Source organism: Copadichromis virginalis, linkage group LG17 (assembly GCF_057382275.1).
Source record: "Copadichromis virginalis isolate Kocher_CV1m ecotype Utaka linkage group LG17, C_Virginalis_male_GT1.1, whole genome shotgun sequence".
Taxonomy (NCBI): domain Eukaryota; kingdom Metazoa; phylum Chordata; class Actinopteri; order Cichliformes; family Cichlidae; genus Copadichromis; species Copadichromis virginalis.
The window spans coordinates 25,492,812-25,518,400 of record NC_140634.1 but is presented as its reverse complement, the minus strand read 5'-3'; the positions used below and the strand labels follow the sequence as shown (position 1 = coordinate 25,518,400).

Below are 25,589 nucleotides of genomic sequence, written 5' to 3'. Positions count from 1 at the left end.
TACTTTTAGGCTTAAAACAACATAATTTGGGTCCCAAGACAACACAGAAGGAATCAAATCTCGAGGCATGAATTTAGCGAGATGTGAACTTATCAGGTCATCTCTACTAAGGCTAGTAGCTACAGGTTGTATTACTTCTATCAGTATAAAACAACTGAAACTTAATGAAGTGAGAGGGCCAGAGCTCCACTGAGGGTCATCTAAAACATAGACTAAACCGATGATAGTGCTTGTTCTATTACACTGATTTTTGTACTTGCTGCCAAAAGTTAATGAGAGCTCACAGTGCACTCATACACTGCTGACCTAAACTGGTGAAGAACTGTCTGAAAAAGCAAGGCTGTTTTTAATTCTTCTTTTAAGCTGAGTTTAGTAGCAAGTATTCCAAAAAAGGGGAAAGTTTAAATTGTTAATTAAATGAAATAGTGTTTCAAACACCCCTTGATTGTTGTTCATTGTGTATTTTAGGACAAACAAGGTGTGTTTTCCTTTTGTTTTGTTTGTAATTTCTTAAAATAAATGAATATAGAACAAATAATATAGTATTCCAATAACATGGTTCTCCATTACTCATGTCAACTCCTGAAATGGTGCGTGTTCAGCCAGACACCCGCGTGATTCTGTTATCTTGTATTCTAGAGGGTCAAAACTTGAGATTTTAACATCAGCTGTGAAGTTATTTCCCACAGTGAAATATGATTTAGGTCTTACATCAATCTTGCTCGTGATTTTTATTTATTAAATCTTCTGTTTATGAATTCCTCGCTTAGCCTTCTGCAATTGCAGACCAACTTCTGTTAGATGGTAGAAACTGGAAGGATAGATGGATGGTTGGATGTTCGTCTGTTAAAGTACCCCCTTTAGGACTGTATCACATTATTTTAAGGCGGCTGTAATGAGTTTAGGTGTTTGCACTAATTTCCAATGCAAATTAACTTTTTTCCCCTGAATTTAAATTAGGTTAAATGTGTTTTCTTTACCCAAGCGGGATTACTCCACTTTTTTTTTGTTCCTTATTGCAAATTATTCCTATTTGTCTCTTGTTAATTCTCATAGGAGACCAATTATTTTATCCTCAAAGTTGTATTTTAAAAATTATATTTGTATTTTTTGAAGAGTTTTGTATGACTAAATTAGTTGTTCAACAGGACAGTGAAATGTGACAGCATGCACACTGCTTAATTTAAGGTTAACTAACACTTTTCCTCTTTATCTTCTGACTTATATACTTAACAGTTTGAAGGAATCACCTTGTTTTTCTGCTTTGCCTCCTTCAGCTGCAATCACTGTAAGCACCAGGAGTGCTATTGCCACCCGTGTCCACTGCTTCTGTCCATTCATTCTGAAAGTCCCAAAAAGACAGCTGTTAGCAGGAGAATCCTACTTTTTCACGGTTTAAATGTTACAGATCAAGATCAAGCAGTTATTCTGTGTTCCTTAAAATACCTTTTCTATAAGCAACTATAGTCAGCTAATCCACTCCCTTAGTTCACACCAGACACAAAACCCCAATCCCAGCAGGTAATCTGATATCATTGCCACTCCACATCAGTTAAAGCTCAGATCATTTTATTCTTTGAATCCTATAGGCAGTTGGCATATCTGCAAGCCACTTTGCAACCATCATTTCCTCAGCTTCTCCATTCCATGCTGTCTGGCTTCATTAGCATTATGGATGTTGCCACTGATATGTGATTTTAGGTTTTTTCTACCAACCTGCCTGTGCTCTGAATACCCTTAGGTTTCCATGTATGCATGTGGGAGGGGATGTTCTAACATTTCAAAGCTCTGATTTAAAAGAAAATACACCTGAAAAGCAATCGTCATGCAGCCATCCATCACACGGATCAACAAGAACATCCTGCAAAATCTCGTTTCATGTTAGCCCCACAGTGCTGGGGTCTGAAATCAACATTTTGTTTGTCTGCACTCAAAGTAATTTGGTCTCGGTGTTGGTGAAATGTTCACTATACGGATTTCATTTATGTCAAATTTAATGTCAAAATTCTCTTTTTCTACACCCAAAAGAAAGAATCCTGAATGTTATTGAGTTTCTCACTTAATCTGTTTTTGGATTGTCAGTCAAGTTAAGTTGATCCTTCTGGTCACTTTACTGATGGATGCAAATATAGTGTAAATAGCCCATAATTTATAATTATCTGACCCACACTAACTGAATGATAGAGTTCATTGTTGTACTGCCTAATTAGATATAAGATGCCCAAATTACTCAGCCAACACATGTACAACATATAGCACAACATATTTGTTCTTTTTCTTTTAATATAGATACAATCATTGTTGAAATTCACAGGTATTCTTATTTTTTGCCATCATAAAATGCAATATTCCCAGAGGCTCGAGAGACTTGAGATGCTTTGAGTCCAGGCTTACTGAGGTGCAAAACATTTGCTCAAGAAAAGATTATACCTGCAGCAAGAAAAGAGCAAGGAAGCAGAGGTGACCTCCATCATGTAGCCACTGTACAATTATTGAAACTGTTGAGAAATGTAGCCATCTGCCTCATTTTTGTCCAGTGCAGCTGACATTAGAGATTCAAAATCTAGCTGATTTATGATTTCATAAATCAAACTAAAGCCATGTTTCATATTTCCCGACCTTATTTAGTCCTCCTGCTGGTTTTGGATTGGCAGAAAGCTGTTACTGTCACTACCACTAGCCTAATGCACTAAGATGAAATTGCTGCAAAAAGCTTACTTTTTTTTTTGCTCTACTGCCCTCTCCTTTTTTTCTGAGTGAGATCCTCTAGCCGACAGCACTCTCTGAGGGGGAAACAGCATGAGACTGAAGCAATTACAAAGTGTCTGACGCCAGAAACGCTCCTCTGGGCTCGAATTCTTGTAGAACAGTTCAGCCTGGCAGGGAAATAATATACATTTGTCATTTTTAATTAATCACGAGCTGGATCTGAGCCGTCCATCCTATTGTGCGTTCTCAGCTTTTCATTTCACTCACTTAAGATTCCACATAAGTTGAGTCTATGGCAGTGAGCGCCTCTGAAATGTAAAGGCATTCAAATGTTATATTTAATTATTTGCTGCTATTGAAGTAAGTTTTATCCCGGAGTTAATGTCTTCCAGCACTTCTCTGAAATTCATAATGGACCTTATGCCAGCGCCTGTAGTTTGCCTAGCAGATTGTTTTTATACTTTACTGAGTGCTCAGCTCACAGAGAAGCCCCGTTTTGATTAAATACTTCAGACTCCGTCTCCCAGTTTTTAAGAGGTCCACAACTATTCATCTCCATAACCCAAAATATGAAAGGGGGGAAAAAATTTGAATCCCAACTGTAAGAAGTATGTACAATGATTTCTAAAAGATTCATAGAGAAAGCCCAATGAAAGCACACTGATAAAGATCATTTTCCAAGAAAAAGGCATTGTGGCCTTTCAAAAGATAAGAAAGCCGTTCCCTGAGTTAGTCACACAAAGAATGATAGGCTTTTGGTGCAGTGCAGGCATAATAATAGGGGACATGGCAGATGACTTTGAATGAGCACTACATACAGCAAGTTAAAGTAAAAATATGTCCTGGAATTGACCTGACTTAACCATTTCCTCTGTAGAAAGTGGATCCTGGGAGACAAGTTCTTCCTCTTCGAGAAGTTAATAATTTAAATGAAAGTCACTGTACCTGTTTTCAGAGCATGACAGCACCTATAATGGATGGATGGGTCTGAGCATTTGACTATACTTCAGTAGGCATGTGTGCTGCCAGTGTTCGACTTTGATAAGAAGCCTTCCAAAGTGCCGTCTTAAAGGACAAGCGCATATGCTTTCCATAAATGCTTTCTCTCACTTTCTTTACGCTCAGAGGCACCTACAGCTCTACACATTGACAGAAAGGTAAAGACTCGGCTCCTGCTACAACCTGAGCACAAACCAGCCTTCTTTCATGACTCACACCCCTATAGTTTGACTGAACCAATGGGGGGTTTGTAAAAAACATAATTCTCCAAGGTCCCTCAAGTCACCTCTTCCCTCCGTGTAGCCAAAAGGAAATTGGTGTATTCAGATAAATACATACAGACTCCAAATAAAGGAAGGATATAGCTACTGTGATGTAAGTCGATTGGTTTATAAAGTTCTGTTTTGAATTCTCATCTTAAGCAATTCAATTTTTTGCTAATTTTTTTAAACTGGTCAACATGAAAGGTGCATCTAACGAGAAAAATAGGACACTGCATGCTTAACTTCGTTTATTGCCCATTTTACTCCCATTTTACTAAAATGGGAACTTTTTTTTCCAAGTAAGACATGAAACTTGCAATTAGGATTACACTCATCGACTACTTTCTTAGATAAGCCTGTTCAACTGCAGGGCAAGTATTTAATCAGCCAATCACATGACAGTAGCTCAATACAATTAGGCAGGTCGACATATTCGAGACGAACCAGGTGAAGTCAAATCAAATATCAGAAGACGAAGAAAAGTGATCTAACTTGATCTGAGTATTTCAGGACTTGCTCATCCTGAAACGATCTCTAAGGTTTACAGAGAATTACCCCAAAAAGACAAAATATCCATTGTGAGGTAGTTTTCTGACTGAAAATGCCCTGTTGATACCAGGCTGCTTCCGGAAGTAATGAAGCTAACACGAAGCAAGGTATGCAGAAGAGTACCTCTGAATACAGAGCATAGCAAACTTTGAAATAGATGGGCTACAGCAGCAGAAGATGATACCGTATGCTGCTTCTGTCAGCTAAGAACAGGAAACAGAGTTACAGTTCACACTGATTCACCAGAATTGCACAAAAAAAACTTCCCCTGGTCTCACGTGACTCCTTTCTGGCATTTTCTTTCATTTATTGGCATGAACAACATGAAAGCCTGGATCCTTGTATGGCTGCGTCAATGGCTGTGCCATGCCGCAAGGCTCAAATCATCTCAAACCGGTGTTTGAACATGACATGTCATGTTATGTGTGAGTGTGTGTGAGTGTGTGTGACTGTGTGCGTCTGTATTTTAAACTGTAAGGTGTACCTAATAAAATGTCCATTGGGTGTAGAAGCATATTAGAAAAATGTTGATGAAGTGAAAGTGAAGTGAGCAGGCCATGTTTTTTTTCTCTACATTCAGATGTGTTTGAAGAAGAAAAGAAAAGTCACTTCTGTTTGTCATTAGAAAAATGCAGGAAGCCTTTTTGATTGGTTTCATATTTCAGACTTTAATATTACGTCCATCTTTTATGTCTAGTCTATAAAAGATTATCATAAAATTCTTAGACATTTTAATGTTCAGCTAAAGTTGATACCTAAGTAGCCTGACACAAGAGAGCAAGAGTCATTAATCATCGCCGAACTTATTATTGCCAGATTCCAAACTAGATATTGAAGGCAGGAAATTGCTGTAAGTAAAGGTTTAGTGAAGTGGTGCTTTTCAAATAAGAGATTTTTTTTTGCCCTCAAGGTTGTCTTTGGACAATACCCCTCACTGCCCGTCTTTCCCCAGTGCAGGAACAGGAGAAGTGAATGTTTGCAAACCTCAACAAAAGGGGTTACTTTAGCTGGAACATCAGAAACATCCTGTGGTTGATGTGGCTCATGAGCCACTAAGAATGAGCCCTATCAAACCCTACCATTTGCCCCATTGATCCAAACAAATCTGTGAGTTTGCTGGTGAAAGAAAAGGAGGAGGAAAGCCAGTACCGGGCACAGATCGATGGATCTTCAGTGACTCCTCACATGCTTCAATAAATACGAACAAGATGCTCCTCCACTCCACAATAACCCCGCATTCAAAACACATCCCATCTCTTTCCCCTCTCTCGCGGACTGACGTAATCCCTGCTGAGAACATAAAGGAGAATCTATTTATACGATCGGATCCTTTGGTTGCGTTTGATATGAAGGCAGGAGGCGATGGAGTCAACAGTGAAGGAATAAAGGAGAGAGCAGTTTAATGAATCAATTATATGGCCCAAGAAAAGGGGAATTGCTCGGGTTATTAGCTGTACCGGCTGAGCAAAAAATATTTCCACCATTACCCTTCTGTGAAGAATAGATTTTGGTTTCTTTAATTAAAGCTGTTAACCTCTCACAATCCAGTTCCTAATCAGAGAACTTGTATAAATACATTTGGGGAGCATGCAATTAGGCAACAGCTCCTCTGTGTGTTTATAATGAACACAAATATTACCATAAGACATATGTATACATTTAATATCACTTAGCTGCATATGAATTATACATTTTTAAACAACTCCTGGCTCCCAGAAGTAAATCAAAGGATGCGCTTTCCAAATGGGAGACACTTTTGGCTATCTCTAATTTCATCACTCAATATTTAGACTTGCTCAAGAGGAAATCTTTTTTCATTTGTGATATAAGGAGTTTAGTCCAAATGTGCAGTAATGACAATTAGTAAAGTGGGTCACATGGGTTGGTTGTTTTTGTGAACATAAAGAGAATAATTACCCCAATCTAGAGTTCCAATCAGCATTAAAGGGAGTTCCAGTTCGTTATTGAGCCTTTGAGGCTGCTTTTAACACCAAATGAAATTCATGCAATGAATTCATGCAATGAATTTCATTTGGTGTGCAATTATTCATTTGTAATAATTACACATAGTCAATCAACACAACACAACACAAGCCATGAAAGCAAACAACAAGTTGTGATAAATACAGCAACACCCTGCACATGTCCCAACTAATCATCAGATACAGTCACTGACACTGAGCAGAGCGAAGCTGATGCGCACACATTTAAACTCACAAATAACAAGATTAGATTTAAGTTATCTTTTATTGTAGCATTTCAAATGCAGTGAACTTTTTTTTTTTTTTTGCTTCAAGTGGTCAAAAGTCATTATCTTTTTGGAAAATATTTTAAAATCCATAAAGATCGACAATCAGATTTTGTGCAGACCTCAGGAGACTTGGGAACATTGTACTTGAGTATATATTCAAACTATTATAAAGAGCATAGAAATTAATGGAATGGTCAGAAAATCAGTTTAATGTCCCCACATTCAAGCTCACAATGTCAAAAAAATCAGTTGTACTTCGGATCGTAACAAGGGTTAAGCAACAGGTCAGACAAGAACAAGTCACAACTCTCTCTTCTATTTCATTTGCTAAATAAAAGGAGGGATGACAGCCAAAAGTGTTCCATATCATAAAGCTGACTGACGGAACAACACTGATCAGAACAGAAGAAAAAAAATGAAAAACTCACTCCTCATGTGTCCCCATGTGGAAAACTAAATGTGCAGTGAAGGAAAAAAATGGTCCTGTAAGCTTTTTGCTCCCCGATATCCTTCTAGCCTCTCTAGCTTCTCTATTTTCAGTTTTAACATTTCACATGATAGAAAAGGTAACACTAAGACAGCACTCACAGTTTTCTACCAAGTGATTAAAAATATGTTACTCAGGTCATTTGGAGGTCTGTACAGATGAACTGAGAGAAGACAAACCTTTAAATCTTTACTGCGATGTGCATTTACCTGTATCTGTGTTCCCTAAGCACATCTGCACATCTGTGACTGCAACTTTACCTGCCGCCAGTTTTAAATCTTTCTGTTTAGTCTGAAAATGTCAGGGAACGTATTACACTGCTATAAGATGTAATGGATCACCTACTGTACAGAGAAAAGCACGTAGGGTTATCAACCAGTTCTGCAGAAGTGGTATAAAAATATTCTTCTTTAGGTTTGTGGAAAAATATAAATCAACTCTCAAAATAAAAAAAGAAAGAAAAGAAAAATAAATGAATATGTATTATAACAGGTAGAATTTTGAGCAGCACCGTCTTTGTTGATTATTGATTCACGTCATTGGTGCAAATGGAAATTTGGAACCTGACAGAGACTCAACTTTGAGCATCTTAGCAAACAGAAACTGTAGAATCACGCTTCTGTAAAAGTGCTCCAACCTCAAATCTGCCCAACATCATAGGCGCAATAATACAGGCATTTTTGCAGCAAAGTGCCAAACCCATACCAATTTTCTTCCCTCATTCTTTTCATAAATGCCTAGATTGGATCATGCTCCCCACTGCCAACAAATTAATGTTGCTGGCAGTGGGGGGCATGATACACTTCTTGATACAATGTTGCCATTGAAATGCACCTGAAGCAAGATCCTCCACAAAATTTTCTTTCTTTTTTTTAACTTTTTTGTGTGGCACGTTTGTCATGGTTGGTGTTATTGCTCTTCTTTGTGTTTCTAGTTTGCTCAGCCTTCTCTATCATCATGTTTATTATTAGCTTTCATGTCTATTTTTTCCTTTTGTACTTTAAAGGTTACTTTTTCTGTCTCTAGTATAAAATTTACTTCCTGCTGTTGCACCTTTCCCAGCTTTGTGACTGTCTGCACCATCCTCTTTACAGTCGCCTGTATTTGATTGTTTCCACCTGTGCTTCCTTCCCACATCATCAATCACCCTCTCTGTTTTTGGATTTCTGTTTTGTTTTTTTGTTTACTTTGCCTTTTTATGTGACCTGTGTTTAGGTTCTCCCTCCAATACATCCTGACAGATTTGACACTAGCTATTTGTCTCATAAGATGACTGTATTTATTCATGTTTCTAAAACATAAGAAAAAATGCTAAATGAAACACATTCTCACTTGAAAAAAGAAGTATTATGAGATTGAACATAGGATTATGGTAGTCTTAACACTATAAAGTGATACAACTGATGCTGGCTAAGATCTGCAAGATAAATCTCCATATGAACCCCTTTATAATTGCCTCAGAACCAATATGGAAGTCACCATCTAGAGCAGGGGTCTCAAACTCCAGTCCTTAAAGGCCGGTGTCCTGAAACTTTTCCATGTGTCCCTGTTGCAAAACACCTGAATAAAATTAGTAGGTCATTAGCAAGAGTATAGAACTTGACTGCATGTTGAAGTAGCAGCCCCTAACCCTACTCAAGTAAAGTCAAGTAAATATAAGTGTTTGAAAAAATGTACTTCTAAAAGTAAAAATGGTAAATAAATACTTTTATTTCTAAAAGTACTTTTATTGCACCATGTTCATTCACTCATGAACTGCTGTAACATGAATCAAATCTGTAGAGTCTTGCTAATGACCTACAGTGGCTTGCAAAACTATTCGGCCCCCTTGAACAAACACCGTCCATCTAACCTGACTGAGCTGGAGCTGTTTTGCAAAGAAGAATGGGCAAGGATTTCAGTCTGTAGATGTGCAAAGCTGGTAGAGACAGACCCTAAAAGACTGGCAGCTGTAATTGCAGCAAAAGGTGGTTCCACAAAGTATTGACTCAGGGGGCTGAATAATTACGCACACCCCACTTTTCAGTTATTTATTTGTAAAAAATGTTTGGAATCATGTATGATTTTCATCCCACTTCTCACGTATACACCACTTTGTATTGGTCTTTCACGTGGAATTCCAATAAAATCGATTCATGTTTGTGGCTGTAATGTGACAAAATGTGGAAAAGTTCAAGGGGCCGAATACTTTTGCAAGCCACTGTACTAATTGTATTCAGGTGTGTTGCAACAGGGACACATAGAAAAGTTTCAGGACACCGGCCCTTGAAGACTGGAGTTTGAGACTCCTGATCTAGAGGAACTTGAGCTTTTGACATACCCAAGAGCACATTAGACTTGTAGTCAAGACCACCTAAACCAAGCCCAAGACAATACCAAGACCAGAGGGTATCGAGACCAAGACAAGACCAAGACCAAGACAGACCGAGTCAAGACCAAGACAAAGTCGAGACGAGACCGAACCAAAAAAAGTCTTTAAAACTGAAGCCAGATGCTGCTTCGTTTAGGCATATTTATGTGTTTTTGCAATGCACTTGCACAGCCCTCCTCGCTGCTGTCTACTGTCTCACTCACTTACTGAGAGGACAGACGCACGCTCCACTTGACTGTTGCGTCTCTCACACTCTCTGTTTTTCACATAATGATATTATCCTGTATCGTCACAGGTGATTGGCCACAATATGGAGGGATTGGAGCACAGCTGAGCCACTGTGTGAGAGCTGAGCAGCGAAAGGAAATTAAAATAGGAGCCAGCTCTCGCTCAATGGGAGTCGACTCTTCTGATTCACTACAAAGCACTCTCTAAGCACGGCTCTTAGAGCTGATGCTTTTGCACGTGACACATTATCGAACGTTACATTGTGTGTCATGGATACTGTTTACTCCAAATCTCCCGACCACTATGTCGATCTGACACAGCTAGACCAAGACAGCGAGAGCAAGACAAGACCGAGGGATCCGAGACCAAGACAAGACCCAAGACCAAAGTCCGTCGCGACCGAGACAAGCCCAAGACCAGGTCTCGAGACATCCAACTCTAGAGCACATCACCCATGACTGCACCTGTTCCATGTCCAGCTCGATTTCTGTATATCCCCTTGACCTCCTTTCATGTCGCCCATGCATTGCTTTGATTTGGACTACATTTTTTTTGTATCTAATTTCATTTCGTCATCAAGCCTTGAAAAAAAAATCATGTCCCATTGTTACGGTTTGCTGACACAGTTAAAACATAAATGGGGCAGGAAGTGTGGTTTTCTTAAGAACGCACATTTCCTCTATACACGTAACATTTATCAAGTAAAATTTGTTCAAATGTTTGTATTTCACCTGGAACGCTTACATGAGCAAACTTTGTGGATTTACTAACGAAAATATTCTCTCAGGACACTTGATAGGATATGAGTTGAACTTACTCTGGTAACCGTTTGGGATTTGCTTTGTTGGTTTGGAAATCTCCCTCATGAAAAAAATTCAGCTGAACTGACATCGGTTCTCCAAACAAAAAAATAATATATAAAATGTGGCAAAAACAAATGTCTCCTTGGATATTGATTTGTGTTCCAAAGTCACATCTGATATTTAGAGAGAGATGGAGGAAAAAACAAAAGAAAAGCCACTGTACTGACAGATTTCCATTGTGTGGTTCATTGTTTTTTTGTTTATCTTCAGTAGACAGACAACACAACACTGTGTCCTTGGGAAAAGTCAGGCAGAAAAATCCACTTCTGAGTGGCTTTCCCATCCCAGTAGTTGTGATTCAGGAGAGGAGTGAATGCCTCACCTAGACACAGGGCATATTGAAAGGATTTATTTAGGAGTCTCTCTGTTTGTGTGTGTTCCTTGAGCTGAGCTTTTGAGAGATTCTAGCACGGATGAAATGAAAAGTATATTGACTAGAAAACAAAGGAAGGCCTTTGAAAGGAACTGAAAGGCAGAAAGCCACAGACAGTCGAGCATATAGCTCCAATATGCAGCCACTGTCACGGCTGAGGGTCCTGTCTTTGGCTTGTAAGATCACCTCCCTCGTGTACCTTAGTGTTTACTTTTTCTGCCTCTTAGTTGTGAGTGTCTATGCCTTCCTTCCTGCCTTTTTAACAACTTCTCTACAGGTCTGCCCGTGCCTCTGTGTGGTTTGCCTTTATTCTCTTACTCCTCTGGTTTTCCTTTTGTTCTGTTGGACTTCAGTTGTGATTCACTCTACCTAGACTTTTCTGTCTTCCCTATAAGGAGCAACCTTTTTCTGCCTAAGAGTTTGAGATCCCTTCGTCTGAACAAAAACAGAACACCCACAGAGCAAAAATGTATCTACAAAATGTAGATAACTACACAGTAAATAATGTGAGTGAAAGCTTGATAAAATGCTGCTAGGTGCAGTAATCCCTCCAGGTTCGGTGTTGAAGGAAAGTGAATCGTTTTCCCGTGGGACTGTAGAATGCCTTAAATGTGGCACGGCACCGTTTCTTGCGTGTTTAGGTGCAGATGATTAAAGGAAAATGCCACTTGTGTTTTGTAAAGGTCAGACAATGGGGGAGAGGGTATGTGAAGATGGTCCTTACTACAGTATCTCTCAGAACAGCCTGAGCGAAGCCTCCAGGGAGCCATGCTCCAGAACAAAAGCAGCATGTGTGGCATCCTCTGTGTGTTTCAGCTTGTGTGTATTGTGTGCTGAGTCTTCAAAATGAAACTAAGTCTGAAGAGCAGTGTAAAATAGGCTTGTTTACTGATTAACAAAAACCAACAACCCCCCCCCCCCCAAAAAATATAATAACAAGGATGGCAGGCAAAGGCTGTGTGAGAGCATTAGAGCTGAAACAGACGAAATTGAAGACTTCGGTTTATGCATGAATGCCTCCATCACGACGATCGTATTATATTATACCCCCAAACACTCATTCATTTGCTTATCCTCACTCTCATCTCCCCAATATATTATTAGCTGCATGAGAACATTATGAGCCCCATACTATCGCTGTGACAAATTCCAGTCATCCCAATTTTTAGGGTTATGAAACTGCAATATAGAAAAATTACAGTTGTATTAAAATTTATTGACAAATTAAAGTTTCTAATATTCTAACTATGTTTTTTTTTTTTTTACAAAGGTTGCACAAAGAAAGCTGGCAGCTGGAGCACTGCAGCAGTCAAGCGAACCTTCAATAAAGTTTTCTTTTTTAGTGAAGTAAAGATAAGTTGGCAAAATGCTGAAAAAAAACCATGTTCTGCCTCCGAGGGTAAACATTTAAAACAAATATCAGAGAATGTTAAAATATAAGATGCTGTGCACGAACATTTGAGTGAGGACAAAGTTATTTTGGAGCAGCACTGAGACGCACTCTAAGTGAATCGGAATTTTATATATAATTTGCATAATTTACAATAAAAATATTCCATATTTATCGTACACCACTCCGCTGCAGCCATTTAATTAGGCCTTTCTCTCGAATCAGGCATTTTAGCTGCTGCAGCTCCTGATCACCCGAATGTCTTTTGATTGGTCGGCTTCCATAAACAGATTAACATCCCCTGTAACAAGCATGGGCATGAGATTATAAAGGCACCTGAGCTGCCATTTCACTGAGCGTGGGGAACAGTGCACTACTTCGTAATACTGCATTCTGGTTCGCTTGGAGTTCACTGGGATTTTTCTCCATCTTTATGTGTTGTGTTGTGGACAGAGATCTCAGATGTCATTACCGGAATCTGCTGGAAGCACTCTCCCATTCTCACCATGGTGATGTTACCTTCAACATCTTCCCTTACTCCTCTCTCAGCCTTTGGTATTTTTCCAGCATCTAGTTTTCCTTCTACTTGATGTTGCTATCGCTTGTAGTGATGTGTCGGTCGTGAACGAAATGGCTCTTAGAGCCGGGTCTTTGACGTGAACGACGCGAGCCGTGTTTTTTTTTTTTCTCTGTCTCTCGCCCTCTCTCTCACACTTTTTTCCCACTTCACTCCACACGCGAGCCTTGTGCTTTACGACAGAACAGAGCGGGAGGGAGAGACAGAGAAAGAGAGCCAGGGACAACAACGTCACATTAAAAAGGTATAGTAATCATCCACAACTATTTTCAGTTGCGGATGATAAAGGATTCAGAAAGTTTATTCATGCAGGCCCATATAACAGAGAATATGCATCTTCTTTTTGTTTTCATATTTTAATTTATATTTAATTGTGTTGTGGTTTGTGGTATTTTGTGTTGTTTCACTTTAAATTTGTTTAAAAGGAAAAAGCTGGAAATTTAAATATTTAAAAGTTGAAATGTGAATAGTTGGTTTTTGTATTATATGATTTATTTATTACATTTTATGTGGAGTGAATAAATAAAAGTATATTTACGGTGGCCCCTAGAGACAAAGAATGTACAAACTTCAAAATACCTACGAACTCTGAAGCACGTACAAACTCCAAAGCACGTAAAAACTCAAAACACGTACAAAAGACAACAGAAGTGCTCCAGGATGCTAGGCGCAGTGTTGAGCTTTTGTTACCTAGTGGCTACACAAGCCAGCAAGTACCAACGACCGGATTTGGTGTGTGGTAGTAACAGGTAAACGAACATTTTTTTTTAAATTATTTGAATATATATGAATGCTTGTGTATAAATACACAAACAATACACATATGCTTTCAACTGTGTAATTTAAGTGATCTAGGTAGCTCTGTTTTGGAAGTTCAGTTAACGCTAGAAATGTGTTTTGGAGTTTGTACGTGCTTTGTCTCTAGGGGCCACTGCATATATTTACATATAAACATATATAAATAGAACCCCTTTTTTTTACATTAGTAATTCCTTTTGTGCATAATTTTATATTATTGTTAATAATAAATTCATTAAAGCAACAAAACAACCGTAAGAGCCAGCTCTTTTTAGTGAGCTGAGCCGAAAGATCCGGTTCTCTAAAAAGAGCCGGAAATCCCATCACTAATCACTTGGTGTAGCTACATCTGTTACCATGGATTCTTTCTCTGCTTGTCCACTGTTACTATGTCCAGTTGGTTAGCCATCACCAATTTGGACTGCCTCAGCACAGATGAACGTTAACATCACCAATGAAACATTAAGGATTAATGATTCATTCAGTTGTTTATTGTTCAATAAGTGCTTTTCTAAATTACTCTTCAAAATTGTTGTTCAAAATTTGTTGTAGTAGACTGGTCAAAAGGCATAAAATGTGAAGAGTATCTAAGGGCCAACGGGTTAGCATGAGAAATTGTTGTTTCAAATGAGAAAAATGGTTTTTTTTTAAGCTACTATGAATATGTGATGAAGGCAGTAAAAGAATAATATCACTAGATGAAAATTAAGAGCGAATGAAGTCAGATGTCTTTGGCATAGATAGCAGAGATGCACACAAGACACTGGTGCCTTGGCACACTCGGGGCAGCAATACAGGACACCAAGAGATATAAATTTTTATGACACCATTAAAGTTCACATTTTGATGTTATGGGTTGGACACCAAGACTGTAGTTTGAGTCCAGTTGGGACCTTTGTGCTAGCCATTTTTTTTTTTTTCAGATTTGTCTAGTGCTTTCTATTTTCACTTTAAGGAATGAAAAAAAGTAGTTTAATAACGACTTTCATTTTCATTGTTGTTATGTGACAGGTTGAGAGGGAGACCCTTCACTCTATTTCCATAAATCAAGTGTGTCTAGCACCAACAACAAACTTAATGCTAGATGTATCTGTGAGGCAAAAGTGGTCATATTAGATGGCCTGAGAATGAGAATGGCATCTTGAACCTTAGAAAAATCGGCTCAGTGAGTCTTTGAAATTACCTCCGTAATTACTTGCTTTTGATAAAGATTAGATTAGATTAGATTAGATAGAACTTTATTAATCCCTCGGGTGGGTTCCTCTGGGAAATTCGATTTCCAAAAAGCACAGCACCGACAGAAGTTCCAGTGTTACAGAATATTATATATATATATATATATATATATATATATATATATATATATATATATATATATATATACACACACACACACACACACACACACACACACACACACACACACACACACATATATAAATACAGAGACAATATAAATAAAATAAAACAGGAACATTGTTCAAATTACACAACCACAAAACTGCAGACACTTTTGAGAGTTTTTCTGAAAAGAACAGATTGCACAAGGTCATATCCAAACAGCGAAAATATTCATAAATATTACTTCTGCATCTATTCCATTTTATAAGGGTCTCACGATAAGATCTAGCACATTTTGATAGTAGGCTGAAAAGAAGGCTACTTTGAGTCAGCAGGTTTTGCTCATTGTAGAACACTCTGAAATAGATGTGCCGTATTCATACACGGGGCTATTTTTACCCTGTCCTTTAATCTCCATTCCTTTCTGTGAAGCTACAGTAGAAACACCTGTGTGCCTGGCTGCAGGGGACACCTTATCACCCACTACTTGTCCTTTTGCTTTTCTCTCCATTTGGGTACCTTTTGATTGCTTGAAATAGCTAGTCTTGTTCCCTTCACATGCTGGCTGTCCTGGTGCTGGACCCTTGCAGGCTGATCCCCCTGGCAGCCACTGACGGCACAGAAACAGCTCAAAGCTGCTCCATCCCTCAAGCCCCACACAGTAACATCAGCAGTCACCGCCCGCCTCCCTCTCTCCGTTCTCAAATGCTTTCTCCTGCCTACTCTCCAAAGGCGCCAATTTAGAGGTGTCTGTCGAATTGAGTAGGCAACATTTATCTCTGTGTGTGTGTGTGTGTGTGTGCGTGTGTGTGTGTGTGTGTGTGTGTGTGTGTGTGTGTGTGGCTAAAGTGAGTATGTGTGTGTCTTTGTTTCTCTTAGGAACCTGCTGAAAGCACCTTGAGTCACTTGTTCATTAAAGTATGCTGGATGAGAAAGCCTTTGCAGAGAGCGTGGGTAGTTTTGTCTGGCTTTTGATAAAGCCATGCTCCCTCCCTCCCTTTCTCTTTTTTCCTATCCTCCCTGCCTCCTAAAATGACTTCTCTCTTTCTTTCTCTGCTTCTTATTCTGTGTATTTAGCAGAGAGTTATGCAAAGAATTTTTTTTTGTCCACTTGAGCAGTGCTTTGCATATCTCTGTGTATTTAATTTGTGCTTGTAAACAGACTGTTGAATTTCTTAATAGCAGTCGAAAGTCGGTGACAGCTTATTAAAGAGCCAAGAAATCACTCTTCCTGAAAGTGAGAATGGACTTCATCTGCAGCTGAATAAGGTACATAATGCTGTAGAAGATCTAGTTATCAGTCACACCTCAGCTACGAACACTACAATAAATTTGCACAATGGATGTGGAAGATTTTAATTTAAAAAGTATCTACTGCTTTGGTTAGTACATTTATTTTAACTGTTTCAGTGTATATTGTAAATATCAGGGTCTTTACACTGTGTTCATCTGTATGTAATGGGCACTGCATGAATGCCATTCAGTATATTATATATACAATTCAGTATATTACATATACTGACTTTTGCTACAGATCCTTCCATGTACTTCAGAACTCAATGCCATTGTCATGTGGTTGTTTTTTCTCTTAGAAATCACATAAATATGCAACAACTGAGCAGTAAGCAGTTATAAACAAAAGATAAGCCATGCCTTGCCAGTAAACTGTTGATTTCTTATTTTAAGCTGTCACAAATTAGTTCATCTTGAGGTATTTAGTTATATAAATAAAAATCATGTACACTACAGGAAACAGGAGGCTGTGTTTCAAACACTAGTCAGCATTTTCATTTTCTTCCTAATATATATCCCTCCTAAGCTTTCAAGTAGTGATGGCTTCCTGATACCTCTCAAGTCACTCCCATTCACTCGCTAGTGCCAACCTACACAATAGTTACCCTTCTCATCCATTTAACCCTCTCAGGCTCAAATTAAACTTTTTGTTGCTAATGCACAACCAAGTCCTGCAGTGGTACTTCTGAGTAAAAAAAACTCATAAAATATGTATGTGGGGTAATCAGGTTGTTAGTTTTTAACTGTTGCAAATCGGCAATGCCTGCCTTGAGAGGGTTAAGCCATTGCAGGCTCTGAACGTCTATAGTTTGATAACATTCACAAATGATAGGCTACGACTTTCAACTTACATGTTTTAAAAGAAAAGGTTCACTCACAGAGTTACTAGAGTCCAACAAACCAAAGATGTTGCACTCAGCATCTTAAGCTACCTGTCATTTTGTTACATTTTGCAAAGAAAATGATAGAATAGGTCTAACAGTTTGTTTAAAATGTAACCTAACCTAAACATAAATAAAATTACAGTATATAAGGTTAAAACAGATTTTCTTGAAAGTCAATGCCAAATTTGGTATTTATTCTTGTAATTCCTCTAAGTAGTTAGGAATAGTTCTCCAGGCTTCTTGGGGAAAATTCCAAAAGTCTTCTTTGGTTGTTAGCTGCCTTTTGTTCTAGAACCTGTGTCTTATAGATGGCTGTAGACACTCACTGTATAAAAGCTACTGATTGCCACTGATTTGTGTGATCAGTTCTTGTGCAATATTATCTGTTTCCCCTCTTTAAGAACGGCTTCTTGACAGCCACCCTGCTTCTGATGAGGCTTTGGTAACAGTAGAAAGATCATCTGAAGAAACTGTCATTATGATATTTTTCATACATTCAACTAAAGAAACATGAAAAACATTGTGTCTTTCCAACAGGCTGCTAATAACAAATTCTTAGCACTCATTCATCCTTTTTAGGTACCCCTTTCATGCTTAAGGGGCTCATAGAGCCACGTTAAATGGCTTAACAAACAAAATTTCTCTGAAAATGGTCAGGTACAAGGACTGGACTGAAAATGAGTAAAAGAGCAGCCAATGTCCAAATTGACACTTTGAAATATCTCCAGAAAGCCTGGAGAATTTTTACTTAAAACACTAGGAAAGTTTGGATTCTTGGAAGCAAAATATAAAGAAATCAAAGACGGCAAAACAGTCTGTTTACAAACAAACCCAGACCCAACTGTAAATACAGTCCCAATCAAAAGATTAAGACGACTTGAAAATGGCAAAAAAAATCATATTTTGCATGGTTGGATCTTACCAAGGTTCCAAGTAGAGCTTAAACATGCAACAAGAAGAAATGGGAGTGAGACAAAACCCATAACCATCAGACGGCATCTGAGACTGAAGCGTTTCAAAAACAAAAAACATCTTCCAAAGCCTCGTCTCCTTGAATGCCACAGAACTGACCATGTGGACTTGGCAATACATCACCAACCATGCAGCATTGAAAGGTGGAAGAAAGATTTATTCTCTGATGAGAAAAATTTAACCTTGATGGTCCTGATGGTTTTCAACGTTACTGGCATGAAAAGCACATCCCACCTGAGATGTTTTCCACGCACCACAGTGGAGAGGGCACCATAATGGGGTGCTTTTTCCTTCAGTGGAACAATGGATCTTCAGGAGGTGCAGGGGCGTTAAATGGCCGCTGGCTATGTCCAGATGTTGCCGAGAGCAACCCTCATCTGTGTGGTAACGACTGGGTTTTTCAACAGGACAACGCTATGGTACACAGTGCTCGCAGGACAAGGGCTTTCTTCCAGGAGAATAGCATCACTTTTTTGGACTATCCTGTTCAGGTTGCTTATATATTTATTTATTTATTTATTTTTCTTTTTTTTTTTCTTTCTTTTTTTGCCTGTCCCGTTTGGCCCTTTTGCCATCAGAATTGTTGTCTAAAGGCAAAGAAAGATGCCCAACGGATTTACTTTACCAAATTGACCATCCCAGCCTTGCCGTAATGGTCCATTTGATTCACCTTTTATTGTTTATTTTATTTTCACTTACTGAATACGGGACAGACTTGACTGGGGGAAAGAAGGGGAGAAAGAAAGAGGGAAAGGGAAACAGCTGAGAAGAGGGACGGGGGAGAAGGGCAAAAGACAAAAACCAACAGAATGAGCAGGAAAAAAAAGAAAAAAAATGCATATATCAATCACCTGGATCACCTGCTTATATATTTATATGCAGCATTGCACATAAGAGGTTTTAACGTTCGGAGAAGGAAGCAAAACAGAAATCTGATAATATAGTACGGCAATATGGTATTATGGTATATGGCAGAGACATGGACTTATAAATAAAGTTTTCAATGTGTGTCCTTCAGTGGTTTTTTAAGGGTTTTTTGAGTAAGCTTCAAATATTCAGTTTTCTGTTTTGAAACCCTTACATCCATATACCTCACAGATGTCAATATTTCTACGTAGTAAAGGGGGAGGATGGAGCAGGCTATCGGGAAGGGCCATTATATTCTTTTGCAACCATGGCATCATATAACTTATATAGAAACCTTGAAAGTTATCTTTGCTGCAGCAGCATGACTGGTTCAATCCATGGAAAAGGTAGCAGTTACCATCACCACTGAAAGCATGCTCTCAGACTGTTTGCATCTAATACTTAAAAACCTGCTTAAACATGGATAGAAAGAAAAACATGATCAGTGCTGCAGAGAAAGTGCACCAAAACAAAGAAAACTGCTTTCTTTTTCTTTTTTCCTGACCTTGCAAAGTGTGCTGAAATAATGGATTTATTGATGTAATCTGCAAGTGATGATGAGAAAAGTGGTGAATAGCGAAATAAACATCAGAAGGAGAGAGCAGGTTCTTTTTTATGCTTAGCTATTATGTGCTATCTAGGAACAGAATGTTTTAACCTTGGAATTGTAGTGGGGTAATAAGCAGGTCTGGCCATTTTCAACAGTTAACTACATTCAATGCATCATAATTTGTAGAACTTTATTTATTTTACTTGACAGTAAATGGCTTTTTTTGTTGTTTTTCACACTATAGTCTAAAATTGGCTCTAAAACTGACTGCTGAAATGTTCATGTAAGTCTGCACCTAAACAGAAAGCAATAACTTTGAAATCTAATTAAACTTGTCATGGTTGTTTTTTGTACATACACTAGAAAGTTCACGAATACTTTATTTTACTGCTGATACACCATGATACTAGATCAGCATTTACTTTTTTGCTATGAAGTAATCCCCATAAAAAACAAACATACAAAACTGCAATAAAAAACATATATAACTTTAATGTCTTGCCCCAAAATACTAGCTAAGTTTCACAAGCAGGTCAAGCTATATGAAAGCACAGCCAATGCAAATATGACATTCTCATCATCAACAAAACACAACAAATATATTTTAAAAACCCTTTAAGAGAGTTTTTGCTCTCTTAAAGATCTGATTCACATTCACCAAGCTACACTGTCAGCTGGACTGGATAAGGCTATACATACAAGCAGTGAACGCAATCCATTTATTCTACAAGGCCTCTGTGGGTAGAACGAATCACCTCAGTGAGCTGACAGAGGTCCTAACCAACAAAGGCATAACCAGTCTGAAACCACGATGGCTGGTTTGTTGTCTGTCCACCTTGCAGAATGAAGTAAAAAGCTTTTAAACAACAGTAATGGAAAAGTCAAAAGTGAAATATCCAAACTCAGTGTATTCTAAAACAGGCTCATAAGTACTCCAATGTGCAGAAGAACTCTTTGATCACCCACACAGTGGCTAATAGTGATGGGTCGTTCGCGAACGAAATGGCTCTTAGAGCCGGCTCTTTGAAGTGAACGACGGGAGCCGGCTCCCGTGGGGTTTTTTTTTTTTTTCTTTCTCTTGCCCTCTCACTAACCTTTTTCGCTTAATGCCACACGTGAGCCTTGTGTTTGCGCTGAGCAGAGGGGGGAGGGAAGCAAACACAGCTGTGCGTTTGTGCCCCTCCCGCCTCTGCTCAGCGCTGGGCAGAGGGGGGAGGGGCGGTAGTTACACTCACAGCAGCAGTAGAACACGAACAGAGCAGGAGGGAGAGAGAGAAAGAGAGCAACAACAAGAGACAACGTCGTCAATTTAGAAAGGTACAGTAAAGAAAATGAGTGAAGCAACCAAGAAAACAAGCAAAATCTGGAACCACTTCAATTTTATTGACAGTACAAAGGCAGAGTGTAGAGTCTGCAAGAAAAGAATTTCATATAGAGCTGGCTCCACAAACAATATGAATAGGCACCTGAGAACTGTCCACCCATCAGTGCAATGGGAAAAAAACCCACAGTCAGTTGAGGGTGATATAAATGAAGGTGCTAGTGTGTCTACTGCAACTGTTGCTGCTCCTTCTTCTGCTGCAGCATCTGAAGCGTCATGCAGTATACCACCTAAACCAAGCCAGAGTTCAATGAGACAGTTTTTGCAGAAGTCACTGACCCCAGCAAGACAGAACACAATTGATGAAGAACTGGCAAAAATGATAGCACTTGATTTCCAACCATTTTCTGTTGTGGATGATAAGGGATTCAGGACTTTTATACATGCACTGAATCCCATGTATCTAATTCCAAGCAGGAAGGCTCTCTCCCAAAAAATCATCCCAGGCATATATGAAAGAGAACGTGCATCACTGCAAGAGAGGGTTAAAAAAGCCACAGCAGTGTGTCTAACAACTGACAGCTGGACATCCCAAACCACCACATCCTTCTTGTCAGTTACATGTCACTTTATTGAAAATTATAAAATGGTATCCTGTCTTCTGGATTGTTTTGAGTTCAGTGACAGACACACTTCTGAGAACTTAGCAGAAGAGCTGCTCAAAGTGGCAAAAGAGTGGGATGTGGAAAAGAAAGTGGTTTGCTGTGTTACTGACAATGCAGCTAATATAACAAAAGCAATTAAAATCCTGAAATGGACCCACCACCCATGTCTTGCGCACACAATTAACCTTGTTGTGAGAGATGCTTTGAAGGTGATGAAGCCAGCTGTGGACAAAGTGAAGGCAATAGTGGAATTTTTCCACAGGAGCACAACAGCCACACACAAGCTCAAATCTACCCAACAACAGATGGGCATGCCTGAGCTAAAGCTCAAACAAGAATGTATCACAAGGTGGAACTCAACCTTTCATATGCTAAAACGGATTTTGGAGTCCAAGGATGCAGTCATCTCTACCCTGGCAGTTATCAATGCACCGGTTGACCCTCTGAGCCATGAGGAATGGGAGGTACTACAGGAGGCATGCACTGTTTTGGAGCCATTTGAGCAGGTCACCGTGGAGATCAGTGCAGACAGGTGAGTGTGCAAATGTTATTGCATTATTATTAGTAGTAGTAGTAGTCGTAGTTAGTTGCATTGCTGGTATGAAAAGTAGATTAGACATGATCATAAATAATAATATACTGCTGAATTTTTAAAAAGCATAATTTTGAAACTTGTTATGTACTCTTTTTCAGCCATGTCACAGCCTCCAAAATGTTAATCCTGTGCAAGGGTCTGCAGAGAGTGACAGCTGAACACCAAACCAGAGTAACTACTGGAAAAGTGAAAGAGTTGGTGGATGCTCTCTGTGCATCCATGGACAGAAAATTCCACAGAATGGAATATAATGCTGTTCTCTCTGAAACCACCATTCTTGATCCAAGATTCAAGAAGCTGGTCTTTAATGACAACAGAGCGGTGGATGAAGCTCTTCAGAGAATAACTGCAGCAGCAAGATCCAGCCAACCAACTCCACTGCCAGGGAACCAAGAGGGAGAAGAGGCAGAAGAGGATGAACAAAAGGAGCAACAAGCATCTGCTGTTGGGAGGTTCTTTGAAGAACGAGCAAATAGAGACACTACCAGAAGGAATCCCTCAGCAGATGCAATACTGGAAGTGAGATCCTACATTGATGAGCCCCTTTGCCAGAGAAGTGCAGATCCACTGAGCTGGTGGGAGACAAAGGCTTATACTTATCCACGTCTTACCCAGGTGATGACACGGAGACTTTGCATTGTAGCAACATCAGTCCCCTCAGAGAGAATCTTCTCCAAAACAGGACAGATAATGAATGACAGAAGAAACCGGATCAGCTCCTCAAAGCTAAGGCACTTGATATTCCTGAATGCCAACCTTTCCGTCAATTAAAGATCTGGTTGTTCATGTTTTCTTTTTGTTTTGCATATTTTAATTGATATTTTATTGTGTTGTGGTTTGTAGTGTTTTGTGTTCTTTCGTTTTGAATTGGTTTAAAAGGAAAAAAGCTGAAAATTTAAAAGTTGAATTGTAAATAGTTGGTTTTTGTACTTATAATTTTTTTTTTTTTACATTTTGTGTGCTGTGAATAAATACAAGAATATTTATATGATAAACATTTATAAATAAAAAAGACATTTTTTACATTAGTAGTTCATTGTGTGCATGATTTTATATTGTTGTTAATAATAAATTACTTAAAGCAATAAAACAACCTGAAGAGCCGGTTCGGAGCCGAAAGAGCCAGCTCTTTTTAGTGATCCGAGCCGAAAGAGCCGGTTCTCTAAAAAGAGCCGGAAATCCCATCACTAGTGGCTAACTTTAATCCGTTTGAATTTGGTCTTTCAATACTGCAAGAAACAATCTCAGGTCTTAAAAGATTTAGAAAGTTTATCATAGCAATACCAAACTCCTTTATTTTGCATAGCCACCATAGAAACTGTTACATATAAAATCCCATTTTCTATGATAAAAAGTTTCATTTTATTCCAAAACCTCGTACAGCAACACCAAATCTATTTTATCTAATCCTACTGATCCTAACTAGCACAACCTAATGTGTTTTTTTATATTGCTATTTTATTAGTTACTTATTATAATCCCATCGTACACTTCCATCCCACTGTCTCAAAAATGGCTACAAAAAAATGCTATTTCTTGACTTTGTGTTGCCAGTTAAATTTTTTCCCCATAATTGTTAAATCTGTCCTTTCTATAAAAATAAACATAGACCCCTTCAGACCGTTGGGAATCTCACATATATAATCAGTATATTCAGAGGCATCTTTGAATGCACAGATAATCACGAATCGGAACAGATGTATCATCTCCTTTGAGAACCTCCTGTTGGCTGTGTGATGCCAAGAAGTGACGTGTTTCCCTTGTGCAGTCTGGCTCTTGAGGTAATTTGAATAATAATGACCGTAGGCTGAAAGCTTGGCACATACAGTAGGACTCCGAATTCAGCACACGGTTATGTACTATTTGCCACATGCCAAAGAAGGAGGTATTGCTCATCTCTGGATCTAACCATGATTCTAGTCTCAGATAACCTACATCTTCCACCTACACACACACCAACCTTTCCCCTCAGAGGTTTCCCACCCACTTTCCCCAAACCAGCCATCACACTGTGAGGCTGAGAGGGAGCAGGTTTACAGTCGTTGGTGGAGAGATAAAGCCCGCTGTTACCTTTATTTCTACACCGGCTGCTCCTGCACCGCATTATGGTCAAAACAACATGCTCAACGACTAAGAGTTACTGGGATTAAAACCAGACTGAGAGCCACAAATAGTAAAACAGTCAATATAGTTGAGTGCTGAAACGTCTTTTCTTGCCATACTTCTGCTGTCAAGCACGGAAGTGCTTCTGTAATTGCATTCAATTCTCATCAATGTGTGGAGAGAATTTCTTCAAATTTGGCCAAACACTTACTTTGGCTCAAGGATGAAATTATTTGATTTTTAAGGCCACAAGTCAAGATCACTGTGATCTCATTCATAAGCTATCTGAGGATCACCTTTGATGAATGGCTTCAAATTTGGAATGAATATGTCTTAGGAGTCAAGGATGAGCTGATGTAGCATTCAAAGGTAAAAGTCACCATGATTTTGCAAATATTTTTTAGCCATAATTCAAGAAGTCACATGATTATGATTAAAATTGGATGCAAACACTCAGTATGGTAACATGCCCAGACTATCTTGGTTTTATAGAGTCAGATGTGACAATATTTAAAGAAAAGCGGACTTAGATATTAGCTAACACTAGCAAGCGTGGTAAGCAAAGTTCATCTGTTGACTATATAGGTGCCTGCTAATTAGTGCTATGTAAGGCTCCAGTCACACAGGCATAGAGACCTGTCTGTGACACCCTAGCAACAACAGGCTACTGGGAAAGAATGTGTATTCCCTAACTGCTTGTTGTAGCTACAGGTAAAATCTGTGATTGCTTTGGTTGCTAGCTGATGGTTAGCTAATTGTTGCACTCGCCTACAGTTTGTATAAAAGATGCAAACTTGTCTGAAAACACTCGTCAACTATTCACTGGAGGTTTGTGAAATCCAAGAAAGTGTGACGCAAACCGGAAATGAAGAATGTTCAAAGTCAAAGTCATGCTTCCAGTCTCCAGCAACCTGACGTTGGCAGGGTGTCACAGATTGGTCTCTTGCCCTGTGTGACTTAAGTAAGGCATACGAATAAAATTATTTCATGAAACTTACCAAAAAGTCTTCTTGAACACCCAATTAATACAGTTAGTGATGCACCAAGCAATATTATCTGTCAGGTGATTGCAAAAAATAACACGCACACACACACGCATAA

General features: G+C 38.9%; 2 protein-coding genes across 2 annotated transcripts in view; one reads left to right on the top strand and one right to left on the bottom strand.

Moving 5' to 3' along the window:
* Positions 1–25,589, bottom strand: part of ptn (pleiotrophin) — a 57,028-nt gene that overhangs the window by 13,967 nt on the left and 17,472 nt on the right. The window contains exon 2 of the mRNA XM_085436276.1: positions 1,251–1,342. Within this exon, the coding sequence (XP_085292402.1) occupies positions 1,251–1,341 (91 nt within the window). The 5' untranslated portion in view covers position 1,342. The remainder of the gene's footprint in view (positions 1–1,250; positions 1,343–25,589) is intronic.
* On the top strand, positions 21,964–23,261 carry LOC146689512 (zinc finger BED domain-containing protein 4-like). The gene is made up of 2 exons (XM_085437591.1): positions 21,964–22,322; positions 22,484–23,261. The coding sequence occupies exons 1-2, from the start codon at positions 22,003–22,005 to the stop codon at positions 23,154–23,156; spliced, it is 993 nt and encodes a 330-aa protein (XP_085293717.1). The 5' UTR covers positions 21,964–22,002; the 3' UTR covers positions 23,157–23,261.

Excerpts from the sequence above, each read along its gene's own strand:
- LOC146689512 (XM_085437591.1), top strand. The coding sequence starts at position 22,003 with ATGAAGCCAGCTGTGGACAAAGTGAAGGCAATAGTGGAATTTTTCCAC. Across the intron at positions 22,323-22,483 it reads GTGGAGATCAGTGCAGACAG|CCATGTCACAGCCTCCAAAA; the intron begins GTGAGTGTGCAA and ends ACTCTTTTTCAG.